The sequence below is a fragment of the Mesoplodon mirus genome (genome assembly GCF_964341445.2).
Source record: "Mesoplodon mirus genome assembly, chromosome: 12".
Classification (NCBI taxonomy): domain Eukaryota; kingdom Metazoa; phylum Chordata; class Mammalia; order Artiodactyla; family Ziphiidae; genus Mesoplodon; species Mesoplodon mirus.
In genome coordinates, this window is record NC_138988.1 from 76,445,108 (window position 1) to 76,459,516 (window position 14,409).

The window sequence follows — 14,409 nt, forward strand, 5'->3', positions numbered from 1 at the left end:
GTAAAATTGTTTTCTTTCAGACCAAGAATCACAAGTTATGTTTATTTTTCTTCTACGTGGTAAAAGCATTAAATGTGGATTGTTTATTATTTTATAGGAACAAAGAACATGCAGTAATAAATGAAGAATCCTCCCCAGATACAGGAAGTATATACAGCATTAAAAAATATTTGTGCTTCTGATGGTTTTTAAATAACAACTCTTGGTTCTAAAACTGGAACATTATTTTTGAATCTCAACTATTGTAATACGTGAAGGCAGAAGGTTAATGACATATCCTCAAAATGGCATGTTTAGAAAGTTGCATTTCCAAATTCAGGTGAAGGGAGAAATATATTTCTGTTTCCTTTATCCTCAAGTCTATAAGGCAGTGCCAATTTCCCATAAGAGAAGTTGTTTATTTACTTATTTATTTTCAAATTCCATCTCCCAAACACAGGCCTACGGAAATAGAAACTATTTTGTGCATTCACATTTGATTTACAATTAAGCCTGACTTTTTGTTTATTTTTTATTTATTTATTTAAAATTTTCATTTTCTATTGGAGTATAGTTGATTTACAATGTTGTGTTAGTTTCAGGTGTACAGCAAAGTGATTTAGTTATACCTATTCTCTTTCAGATTCTTTTCCCATATAGGTTATCACAGAGTATTGGGTAGAGTTCCCTGTGCTATGCAGTAGGTCCTTGTTGATTTTATGTACAGTAATGTGTGTATGTAAATCCCATCCTCCTAATTTACCACCCCTCCCCCACCCTTCCCCTTTGGTAGCCATAAGTTTGTTTTCTAAGCCTCTGAGTCTGTTCTGTTTTGTAAATAAATTCATTTGTATCATTTTTTAGATTCCACATATAAGTGATATCATATGATATTGGTCTTTGACTTCATTTAGTGTGATAATCTCTAGGTCCATCCATGTTGCTGCAAATGGCATTATTTCATTGTTTTTTATGGCTGAGTCATATTCCATATATTTTTATGTGGTATGTAAGTACCACATCTTCTTTATCCATTCATGTGTCGATGGACATTTAGGGTACTTCCATGTCTTGGCTATTGTGATAGTACTGCAATGAACGCTGGGGTTGCATGTATCTTTTTGAAGTATGGTTTTCTCCAGATATATGCCCTGGAGTGGGATTGCTGGATCATATGATAGCTCTACTTTTAATTTTTTAAATTTGATTTTTTTCAATTTTTGGCTGCACTGTGCAGCTTGTGGGATCTTAGCTCCCCGACCAAGGATCAAAACTGCACCCCCTGCATTGGCAGTGCGGAGTGTTAACCACTGGACCTCCAGGGAGGTCCCTACTTTTAGTTTTTTAAGGAACCTCCATACTGTTCTCCATAGTGGTTGTACCAATTTACATTCCCACCAACAGTGCAAGAGTGTTCCCTTTTCTCCATACCCCCTCTAGCATTTATTGTTCATAGACTTTTTGATGATGGCCATTCTGACTGGTGTGAGGTGATTGTAGTTTTGATTTGCATTTCTCTAACAATTATTGATGTTGAGCATCTTTTCACATGCTTTTTGGCCATCTGTATGTCTTCTTTGGAGTAATGTCTATTTAGACCTTCTGTCCATTTTTTGATTAGGTTATTTGGGTGCTTTTTTACATTTAGCTGCATGAGCTGTTTGTATATTTTGGAGATTAATCCCTTGTCGGTTGCTTCATTTGCAAACATTTTCTCCCATTCTGTGGGTTGTATTTCAGTTTTGTTTATGGTTTCCTTTGCTGTGCAAAAGCTTTTAAGTTTAATTAGGTCCCATTTATTTATTTTTGTTTTTATTTTCATTATTCTAGCATCAACATCACGAAGTCATTGGGAAGATAAATGAACCACCAAAGGTAAGGTTCCTGACACAAAGTAGGTGCTCAAAGTATGTTAATTCCCCTCTCCCCTGCTTACAGACCTCTTTTTAAAAATTGATGTATAACTGGCTTATAACACATTATTTAATTAGTATCACAGTCCCTCTGAAGAAGATTTTAATATAACGCTTATGCTTTAGGATGTGTCCATAATTAGAATCATTTAAAAAATAAATCTAGATTATTGTCTAAGATAAACATGCCATAAAACCCTGATGTGTCTTGGTAATATCTAATGCAAACCCAGTATGGTGGAGTATAAGACTAGATAGACTGATAATTAGGGACCATGGTCTGGTCTCTGGTCTGTCATAGCATTGCTGAGTGACGTTGGTAAAATCAGCTTCCCTCTTCAGGCCATCATTTTCCATCTGTAAAATGAGTGGTTGTTTTCAATGACCTTTAAGACCATCTTCCACTCTGACAGTTTATGATTCTACATAGCAATTTAATCTTTAAAGAAATTTATTTAAGTCACATTTTCTGAAACTTTCCCTTTATAAATTTTTTCCCCTATACTCACTGCTTAAGGAAATTTTATTTCACTTCAAATTTAGTGTTGTGGAAAGAGTCAGAAAAAGAACCTAAGTGTAGAAAAGAAAAAAAAAAAGAATTACAAATATTAATATTGAGCCATTACGGGGACATCTAGGCTGGTTCAGGACAGACATAAATGAGCTTGTTTTATTCTAAATTCAGCTCACTGGCTTATGATGAAAAGTGAAAGGTTATTATATGGACTTACTGGGCAAAACCAGATTTTATAAATAATTACCTGTCAGACTGTTCAAGATAGACAAACATACGCCAGACCAACAAAAACACAGACCTGTCATATTTCTGAGAGAAATGTACGTTGAGTCTTCCTTCTCTGGGACTATAAGGAGATCAGGTAGAATAAAATGAAGGGAAAAAAAATCTAAACCCTGTATTTTCTGCCTTGTGCATACTTTAAAATGTATAATGTGGGAGACGAGGAATTTCGATGTGAAAAATCGGCTCCTGAAAATTTTATACATCTATAAGCCTGGCACAGAAACCAAATACAATAAATGCTGTCGTTTTAAAAGTTAGGATGTTTACTGCAAGCTTATAATTTTCCATGATTAGAGATGCCAAGAAAAATAAGAATGATGATAAAAAGAAAAGTTTAATCATACATTTCACCAAGCACAGATGGAACATCAAAACCCTTTGGCAATTTTTTGATATTATATATCTGCATTTTTTGTTCTTGACATGAAGATTTTTTCCAGAAGGACTAACATAGAACAGGTAAGTGATAGTTAACAAATGTGAATAATATGGCACAATCACATTAGCTGAGCCTCACTGTGATTTGGTCACAGGAGGAAAATCTTTCATGCTTCTCATTTCTGTTTTTATTAATTCTTTACAAAGGCTATCTCAGTGTGTGTAGAAACCATGATAAAAGTAAAATTATACAAAACTCATAAAGAATTAAAGAAACAACTTCCTTCTTTGCAATTCAAGTTCAGTCAAGAACTGCATATAACTGCTATATTTTGGTTTGCTTCGTTACAGTTCCTCATTTACTGGAGAAAGTATAGATGTCAGAAGGATAACTCAGCTGCTACCAGCAAGAAACTGCCCAGCCCACATTTCAGTCTAGGTGTTAGTGCTTTGGAGGGAGAAAGCAGATCACTTGGCTCCCCATCCGTTGATTCTAACCGCTTTGCTTCTAAATGGGTACAGCGTTGTGTGTGAGGGCTGGGCCTGGGGATCGGAGGGACAGGGGAAGGAGAAAAATGAAGATGGGGAAGAGGGTCTACGAGGGGAAAAACACACGATAGGCAGATACTCAGAAAGTTGGGAAGAGGCCATGAAAATGACACATATACTACACGTGGGGTGAAGGGAAGAGAAGATGGGAACAGACAGTTCATCAGGCCAATTAGGTCTTTGATTAGTGTGAGTTTATAAGATGGACATTTGTCTGTAAAATACATGTAGATCTAGACATCAAATGTCAGAAGGTAGAGTTGGTGGGACAGTGCAAGGGGAAAACTGACTGTTCTTTTAATTTTGTTTCCTTTGTCCTAAACCTGGATTACAAAATGCATCAAATAAAACACAGACTAAACACTGAGGAAAAAAAAAGTCACTGCTTTTAAGTTATGTGAGCTGAGAGCAGTAAATCTATTCCAAATTAAAATTTCAAAATTGTGTGCTGTGCATTCTTGTCCACCTACACACCATCCCAAACATCCTGCCATTAATTGGCTAAATGGCCCATCTAGTAAACAAGACTAAGCGTTGAGGGGGCTGGAAAAGGGCTGGAGTCAGCCAGTTGATAGTCACAACAAACCAACCCACTCCCAAGGATGCGGAGAAGGTAAACTTGTATTTTATTTTGCCCAAGGAGGGGAACAGAAATCACCTTAATATAACATTGCCTTTCCTGTTGTCTCAGTCACAGTCACATCAGCAGGCCAGAAAAGCCATCCCATTCCTGCGGTAGGCACTCTGTCAAAGAAAAAGAAATCTGCAGTGAATTATCACATCAAGTCAAACCAGGAAAGGAAGCAAAAGAGCAAACAGAACTTTCTTCCTGTTTTGTAGACTCTGCTGGCTACAATCTAATACAGTGCTTAATCTGAACATTTCTGGTGGCAAAGCTTTAGCAGCCACTCTGTTAAAAAGTCAGTGTGGTTAACAAGTGGTTAGTGATTCTATTTTGGGGGAGTGGGAGATACCTAAAATAAGACATCCCATTTTGTTAATTGATTGGGCTTGGTTAGGCCAAAGACATGTTGTGTTGAATCTGTTTGTCCTTTATAAACATGTGCTCTCTATTGGACATGCCCAAGAATCACTTCTAACTAAGTCTCTTAATAGTCTGTAAATTACTGACTCATTATATCCTTCCCAGGCCTAATTTACAGTCTCAGCGAAAAGCTATGGGAACAGATACTAAGAGAGCACCCCCCCCCCACAAATATGGCAATCTCTAAGGAGTTCTGTACATTATAGACATTACAGAAAACTTGAATCTTACATAATTTTATATACATTCATGTACATATAGATATATAAATGAATATTCATGATGGGATAAAAATACTCCCATAAAAGAAAAATGGGAAAATAGATACTAATTGCAATAATGCAATATATTCCAGTAAAGAAAGTAAAATGGCGTGATTTCTCACCTCAAGAGATATATTCTGCATTTCAGAGTTGAAAGAGTTGGGCCATACAGGGCCTCTGTGACTCGTCCTCATTCTCACAATGAGACCCAGAGTGAAGCAGAATTAAAATCCGGGATTTAGGAATAAAATACCCTTTTTCACCACCATAGTTTTCATTATTTAAACTAGGAACAGCAACGTTCAGAGAATGCATAACCCTCAATTAAATGGAACTTTTCTATAATCTGTTTTCAGAAAAATGGAAAAAAATGACAAAACCTCATATCAGGGATTTTTTTTTTTTTTTTTTCCTTTAAGCTAGTAACTCTGGGCTGTTCTGGAGTCTGTAAACTTTTGGTCCAATAAATTTACCTTCAGTAGCCATATTATAGGAAATACAGAATAAGCTTTTATGGTTAAGATAATGTTATGAAGGTGCTGAGGGTTTAATTCTAAAAACATGACTATTTTTAATTATACAAAAAAAAAGGAAAGTGGCCCCAAGCTTTTTAGAAAGACTTCTACCAATATGAGGTGAAACAAAAATGGTTTTCCAGATAACTTTCTGTTAATCATAAAATTCAATTAACTTCAAAACCTTCCCTCCAAATCTCCTGCTTACACAGGATTTACTATGGTTGTCAGGCTTTGGCGCCCTGGCTGAAATTTCATCGGTGGGTTATGCTGTTACACAGTTCACTCCAGATCAGCATGTCAAGGATGAGAAAACAGTGGCAGATTCCAAGTTTCCTTTCTCAGGGATCCCTGGGAGCTCCATCTTACCATTGCACTTTTTGTGCCACAGGGCAGTTTCAGACTGAAGCAAACATTCTAACAAAGGCTAGAAAATTCCAGCTCTAGCTCCTAAGATTGTGCACCGGAGAACAGTGGTTAAGTGAGCTCCTTGGAGAGCCACAAATAAGTTGCAGGAACGGATAAGGTGTCTTCCCACAACTACAGGCAGGGGAGCCTCAGGCCTTGAAACAGCCCCTTCCACCACAGCCGCCTTTGAGAGGCTCACGCCAAAGTAATACTTTCAGCTTCTTAACCTTGATATTTTACAGTTTACAACCACAGTGACAACCTTTAACATTACATAATTTTGAAAGCACAGGGATGGTTTACATGGAGATAAATGGACCTGGGAATAAAGCTGGGTTCCTCTTAAAGGTAAATGGTTGAGGCGAGCCTTCCTTGAAAAAGCAGTCTTGGCTCGGGAGAAGACTGAGTCTTGGCTGAGCTCACCTGAGAAATTACCACATTAAATCTTTCCAGGGTGGGTGATATGAAATGGTTCGCTCCAGTATTGAAAAGGTCACTTTTCAAAAATCAAGTCACCTTCACGGATAATTGATTACTATTGTTTGCAAACAAGTAAAAGATGACAGGCTTATTTGATAACATAGACACTCAAGTAGCCAAGTTTAATGAGAAAACAAAGTTTAGAGCTGACCCAGATTTCTGGAATAAGTTCTTCCTATTCTAATTCTAAAATAAAGAAGAAACAAACGGGCATGTGTAATTAGTGAAGAACAATTTCAGCAAACCAATCCCCTAGGGTCCTCCACCCTGAGTCACTGCTTTTTTCCTTTTGATGTATAAAGGATGTATGTTGTCTGTCTGTGTAGGGTAATTATGGGAATGTCCCAAATTTGGCATCCCTTCCAGAGTAAGCAACTTGAAAGGAAGATGGATGAAGACAACTCATCTTTGTGTCAACTGTGAATTTCTCTCTATTTGTGTTGTGAATGCTGAAACTAAATTTATACATTGCTTGGTGTGAGGGCCTTCCAGAGGCCACGTTCTCATGAAACATTCTGTATCCAACTCACTCTCTACTGTCAGATCCTATGAACGATTCACAGACACCCCTAGTTAGTAAAACCCAGACCTTGACCAGAAAAAGCCAGGACCTCCCCAGCTACTGAAAAGTATAAATTAATCAATAACACAGACCTCGCCGCCCCCCAAACCAGCTCTTACTGCTATATACCACTTAAGCTTTACTTCTTACTTACTAGAGCTCTGTTCTCTACTACTGCTGGCTCCTATGTTAATGCATTGAACAGCTCAGATAGTTTAGCGTCTCCCAAAGTTACCAGCAAAGATGATATATATATATATTTAAAGGACCAATTGTAGTTCTTAGGCTTTTTTTTCTTTTTAACTGAGTATCAAGCTAGCTCCCCATTTTGACATTCTTTTATTCATTCAGCTCCAAATTATGACCTTTTACTGGAATCTCAATCTACCTGGATAAACAGACATTGATTCTACTTGCTGCACTGAGCACTGGTGGGGAAATTAACTAATTAAGGGTGTACTTTTAAAATATGGCTTAAAAAAATCATATGGACAATGAACAAGCTAGAGGAAACATTTAAATCCCAAACTGGTTTACTTCTGCTTTTTTATGGTTCATCATAAATTACACATTTTAAGGAATGCAAATTAATATTAAAAAGCAAAAGATTAATATTTATCTTAAGCAAAAGAAGATAAATATGCTATAAAACATATACTGCAGTTTGAATATAATTCTGTGTGTGTGTTATTTATGCCATTGGCCTAATCAGTAAGGCTTTAATTATAGATAAAACCACGCCCCTCAGTTCAGACCTGTATTTTATTCTTACTACTACATTCCCCGATTAATTTCGGCACCACTGAGGCTGAGCTGTTGCTGCTCTGCACCCTGTTCCATGGGGCCAGAGCTAGGACTTTGACTCACCACGCCCAGGATGTGCTGTTGCTGCACCCTGAGCCCAAGCCACTACTGTACCCTGGCACCCCACAGCTTGTGCCACTGCTGTTCTCCCCACCCTGGGGCCCAAATCACTGTGGAAAAAGCCCCAAGAACTCAGACCCTGGGTCCTTGGAAGATACACACACGCCTGCACCTCAGACACTGGCACTACCATCACTGCAAGTGCACCTGTGCCCCAGGACCCAGGTAGTTCCACACGTGCCTGATCCTAGAACCCCGGCTCCACTGCCACTGAGTGCCAGCTCACTAAACCTGGTACCAAAATGGATCCCCTTGGCTAGAACTCCCTTTCACAGGCAAAAGAGAGAGACCACAGCAGCAGCCTCTGCCATCGAGGACCCCAACAGCCCTAGGTATCACTGCCACTTGCAGAACCTCTGCAGTCTGGGCCCCTACAGTCTTTGCCCGAGTTTACCTCAGCTGATGGAGCTGCATAGAGCTTATGCCACTGTGCTTTCCCCAGAATCAGAGGTGCTGGACCCCTTCCTGCCAGAGCTCTCACAGACACCTTCAGGTGAAAGTCTTTCCCCTCCAGAGTCAGTCTGAAAAGGCTGGAAGAGTTGACTGCTCCCTCAAATGTGCAAACATCGATGCAAAGCTACTAGAAACGTGGAAAAGCAAGGAAACATATCACCACCAAAGGAACTCAATAATTTTCCGGTAACTAACCATAAAGAAATGGATATCTGTGAGTTACCTGAAAAAGAGTTCAAAATAATTAACTGGGGCTTCCCTGGTGGCGCAGTGGTTGGGAGTCCGCCTGCCGATGCAGGGGACGCGGGTTCGTGTCCCGGTCCAGGGGGATCCCACGTGCCGCGGAGCGGCTGGGCCCGTGAGCCGTGGCCGCTGAGCCTGCACGTCCGGAGCCTGTGCTCCGCAATGGGAGGGGCCACAGCAGTGAGAGGCCCGCGTACCACAAAAAAAAAAAAAAAAAAAAAAGAACTAAACAAATATTTTGGAACTAAAATGCAAGAGAGAGCTTCAAAAACAGAATCAAGCAGAAGAAAGAATGTGCAAACTTGAAGACAGATTTCTTGATATTATCCATTAAGAGGAGAAAAGAAATAAGAATGAAAAAAGGGTGAAAAAAGTCTGTGTAAATTACGGGACACCATTAAGTGAAATAATGCAGTCAGCCCTCTGTATCTACTGATTCCACATCTGCAGATTCAACCAACCAAAAATATTTGGAAAAAAAATTCCAGAACATTCCAAAAAGCAAAACTTGAATTTGCTGTGAGCCGGCAACTATTTACATAACATTTACATTGTATTTACAGCTATTTACATAGCATTTACATTGAATTAGTTATTATACGTAAACTAGAGATGATTTAAAATATATATGGGAGGATTTACAGAGGTCACATGCAAAACTATGTCACTTTATATAAGAGACTTGAACATCTGCAAATTTTGGTATCCATGGCGGGTCCTGGAACTAAGCCCCCACAGATACTGAGGGATGACTGTATTTGATTTATGGGAGTCCTAGAAGGAAAAGAGAGAGAAAGGGTCAGAAAACTCATGTGAAGAAATAGGGCTTCCCCGGTGGCGCAGTGGTAGAGAGTCCGCCTGCCAATGCAGGGGACACGGGTTTGTGCCCCGGTCCGGGAAGATCCCACATGCCGTGGAGCGGCTGGGCCCGTGAGCCATGGCCGCTGAGCCTGCGCGTCCGGAGCCTGTGCTCCGCAATGGGAGAGGCCACGGCAGTGAGAGGCCCGCGTACCGCAAAAAAAAAAAAAAAAAAAAAAAGAAAGAGAGAAGTTCTGATATCTGGGGAGAGATATGACCATCCAGAAACATGAAGATCAGGAATTCCCATATAGATTTAGCCCAAAGAGCTATTCACTGAGACATTTTATAGTCAAACTCTTAAAAATCACTGACAAAAAGAGAATTTTGAAAGCAGCAAGAGTTTAAAAAGAGTCATCACATACAAGCAAACCCAGATAAGGTTATCAGCAGATTTCTCAGAAGAAACCTTGCAGGCCAGGAGAGAAAGGGATGATATATTCAAAGTGTTCAAAGAAAAAAACCTGCCAATCAAGAACACTTTACCCATGAAAGTAGTTCCTGGGTAGAGATAAAGACCTTCCCAGACAAACAGAAGCTGAGGGAATTTATCACCACTAGACTTGCCTTACAAGAAATGCTAATGGGAGTTCTTTAAGATGAAACAAAAGGATGCAGCAAAAGCAGTTCTAAGAGGCAAGTTTATAGTGATAAATGCCTACATTAAGAAAAAACGAAGATTTTATGTACCTATGGTCACCTAACCTATGACAAAGGAGGCAAGAATATACAATGGTGAAAAGACAGTCTCTTCAATAAGTGGTGCTGGGAAAACTGGACAACTACATGTAAAAGAACGAAATTAGAACACTCCTTAACACCATACACAAAAATAAATTCAAAACGGATTAAAGATCTAATTGTAAGGCTGGACACTATAAAACTCTTAGAGGAAAACATAGGCAGAACACTCTTTGACATAAATCGCAGCAAGATCTTTTTTGATCTACCTCTTAGAGTAATGAAAATAAAAACAAAAATAAACAAATGGGACCTAATTAAACTTAAAAGCTTTTGCACAGCAAAGGAAACCATGAACAAAACAAAAAGACAACCCTCAGTATGGGAGAAAATATTTGCAAATGAAGCAAATGACAAGGGATTAATCTCCAAAATATACAAAACAACTCATGCAGCTCAAAATAAAAAAACCCCCAAACAACCCAATTAAGAAATGGGCAGGGGGCTTCCCTGGTGGCACAGTGGTTGAGAGTCTGCCTGCCGATGCAGGGGACGCGGGTTCGTGCCCTGGTCCGGGAAGATCCCACATGCCGCGGAGCGGCTGGGCCCATGAGCCATGGCCGCTGAACCTGCGCGTCTGGAGCCTGTGCTCCGCAATGGGAGAGGCCACAACAGTGAGAGGCCCATGTACCGAAAAAAAAAAAAAAAAGGGCAGAAGAAATAGACATTTCTGCAAAGAAGACATGCACATAGCCAAAAAGCACATGAAAAGATGCTCAACATCAATAATTATTAGAGAAGTGCAAAATAAAACTACAATGTGGTATCACCTCACATTGGTCAGAATGACCATCACCCAAAAAATCTATAAACAATAAATGCTGGAGAGGGTGTGGAGAAAAGGGAACCCTCCTACACTGTTGGTGGTAATGTAAATTTTTAGAGCCACTATGGAGAACAGTATGGAGCTTCCTTAAAAAACTAAAAATAGAATTACCATACGACCCAGCAATCCTGCTCCTGGGCATACACCCATGATTCAAAAAGATACGTGCACCCCAGTGTTCATTGCAGCACTATTTACAATAGCTAGGACATGGAAGCAGCCTAAATGTCCATCAATAGAGGAATGGATAAAGAAGATGTGGTACATATATACAACGGAAGATTGCTCAGCCAGAAAAAAGAAGAAAATAATGCCATTTGCAGCAACATGGATGGACCTAGCGATTGTATACTGAGTGAAGTAAGTCAGACACAGAAAGACAAATACCATATGATATCGCTTATATGTGGAATCTAAAAAAAAAGGGTACAAATGAACTTATTTACAAAACAGAAATAGAGTCGCGGATGTAGAAAGCAAACTTATGGTTACCAGGGGATAAGCAGAGGGAGGGATAAATTGGGAGACTGGGACTGGCATATACACACATATATACACACTACTACTAAAATAGATAATAAGAACGTGCTGTATAGCACAGGGAACTCTACTCCATACTCTGTAATGACCTATATGGGAAAAAGAATCTTAAAAAAAAAAGAGTGGATCTATGTATAACTGAACCACTTTGCTGTACACCTGAAACTACCACCACATTGTAAATCAACTATACGCCAGTAAAAATTTTTTTAAAAAGGGAAGATTTTAAATAAACCAAACCTTATATATTATATAACCTTATATATTTCAATTATCCCTCAATAAAGCTGGAAAAAAAGGGGGGAAATTTCATTATAGCAGGCCTCAAATTCACTTACAAATACTTCATTCCTCAAAGGCCTAAGACAGAAGATTTTGGTTTTATTATCTGAATTCCTATAAATTTGCAGAATTGGATTTTAGCAACTCTTTATTTAGAGTTCCAGCTTGGTGCTTGGTGGTGCTTGCTTGCACCACCACTTGTGCTTGGAGATGCAAAGGACACAAGGATTAAGTGTAACACAGTCCCTGCAGTCACTACAGCTTCCAATTTAATGCTAATGGTTTAACCACCACAAGTAAAATGCATTGAGAGGTCATTTTCAAGGGTGGGAAAGAGAAAAAACAAGGCAGCCTTTTTGTTTTCTCTTTTACTTTTAATCATAATATTTAATTTCAAATAACACTTAAAAGGGCATGAGATTGTATATTTCTTAAAGCAGGGGGGCAAATATTAAAATATACTACACTTTAAAAAAAATGGTTTATGAAGTACAATACTTTCATGTCCATATCTAATTTAGCCTTACCACAACTAGCAGAAAAAAAAAGGTCTTGTTATTCTCCTTTTTAAAGTGACATGTCTAGTGGGTGATGAGTAGATTTATGATTCAAAACCCAGGGCTGGGCTTCCCTGGTGGCGCAGTGGTTGAGAATCTGCCTGCTAATGCAGGGGACACGGGTTCGAGCCCTGGTCTGGGAAGATCCCACATGCCGCGGAACAACTGGGCCCGTGAGCCACAGCTACTGAGCCTGCGCATCTGGAGCCTGTGCTCCAGCAACAGGAGAGGCCTCGATAGTGAGAGGCCCGCGCACCGCGATGAAGAGTGACCCCCCGCTTGCCACAACTAGAGAAAGCCCTCGCACAGAAGTGAAGAGCCAACATAGCCAAAAATAAATAAAAAAAAAAAAAAAAAAAAAAAAAAAACCAAAAAAAACCAGGGCTGGTATTCTTTTTATTATACCACACTGTCTTACATTAAACAAAAGAAAACAAAAAAACCCCTGAAATCTGGCCTAATTTATTCCATCCAGATTACTATAGATATACATATTCTCCTAATCCTAATAAACTCAATTCTTGCTAAAGATCACTTAAAGTAAATTAAAATTAACTAGATTAGTCTGGCACAATCCTTCAGAGTGCAAAGATGGGACCTGAATCTAAATCATCTTCAGTTTGGAGGCACTCTCAACTGGCGCTTATTTTCCAGACTAATTTAAAGAATAGTATATAATAAAAAAAACACTGTGCATCCAAATAACTGGGGGAGCTTTACAAAAATAACAGATACTCTGGCTTAACTTCTTTAAAGTCAATTGGTCTGAGTTCGAGTTTGGAATGTTTGAGAAGCAATCCCAGTGACCTGGATGCAGGTGAGGGCTGAGAATGGTGGTGGAATAGGTGAGTACACCATTAACAGGATCCCAAAATGGTTTGGTCAATAAATGGAACCCTCTCAGAGTCTGTCATGATTATACAGTAAACAATATTTCATAATGGAAATCCTAATCTTAGCATTTAATTTAATACAGAAGAAACAGAAGTTAGGTTTTTGGACCGTGCCTTTTACGCAGACAGCGGACGGGTTACCTGTTATCTCTCACACTTCTTACTTGTGGGTCATCTGGACACTAGTCATTGTTTGTCTCCTTCCCAGATGCTGGATGCTGTTGTTAGGCAGCACAGTCCTTCAGACCGCCACACCACGTTTCATTCCATAATGACAAAGTGATTTGGAAATTAAGCCTACTAAACCAAGTTGAACAAATCTTTTGCTTACATCTAAAATCAAGGAACAATAAAATTTCGGAATTGGAAAGTATCTTTGTGAACTCCTCTAGCCCAATTCCTAACTTAACAGATGAAAAAAACATTGCCCAGAGAGAAAGAGAGACACATCCATGGTCATGTGGAGAGAACCCAGGATGGTTCTCATTCTGCCCAAAGCTGTGTGTTCAGCTTCTCTGACCTTAATGGGGAAAACAGATGTAGGGGAAAAAATCATTTTTCCAGATAAAGTACCCTTGGGAGCAGAACAAAAGTGAAGAGACTGGATGAAGGGAGGGACTTCATGACGTCCAAAACAGGACAGCTGAGTAGTTAGAACAAGGCGGCCTTCACGAGCTTTTGGTTCTACTTCTGCCTCTCCTGCTATATGATTCGCTCTCCCTTAGAGAATCACCTAATATCCCCGAGTGCCCCAAATTATAGTTTTGATAAATGGATGAAATAGCAAAATAATTAAGATAAACTTGGCTGAAAGGTTCTGTGGCAAAAGTATGCACCTTTAGAACCTTCAGGGGAACGACGTACCATTTGTTCATGCTGAAGTCTTACTAAGGCTGTGCTCAGTGTCTGATTTAGGGCCAAGCAAATAATGTGGCCTGCCTAGGTCTGTCTGGAGTTGGTGAATTTGGGTTGAATCCAGTAGAAGAAGGACAAGGAAAAGATTTGGAGCATACATTCACTCTGTCCCAAACTACCGTTAACTCCCAATTAACTAAGTGTAGGGTAGACTCTCTGCATTTTGGATGATTTGTGGGCCACAGGAGCCGCCCTGGTTACCAAGGGTCTGGTGGTTTCCCAAAAGCTCTTTTCCACTCCACAGGGATGAAGAGGGCACAGAGGGCAGAGGTTCTACAGCTAC

The 14,409-nt window shown here is 39.4% G+C and overlaps 1 protein-coding gene across 3 annotated transcripts in view; it reads right to left on the reverse strand.

Annotated features, from left to right (window-relative positions):
• Window positions 1-3,009: 3,009 nt before the first annotated feature.
• Window positions 3,010-14,409, reverse strand: part of SUPT3H (SPT3 homolog, SAGA and STAGA complex component) — a 440,189-nt gene continuing 428,789 nt past the window's right edge. For all 3 annotated transcript variants that reach the window (XM_082639513.1, XM_082639511.1, XM_082639512.1), the window contains one exon: window positions 3,010-4,365. In XM_082639513.1, coding sequence (XP_082495639.1) covers window positions 4,324-4,365 — 42 coding nt within the window. In that variant the 3' untranslated portion in view covers window positions 3,010-4,323. The remainder of the gene's footprint in view (window positions 4,366-14,409) is intronic.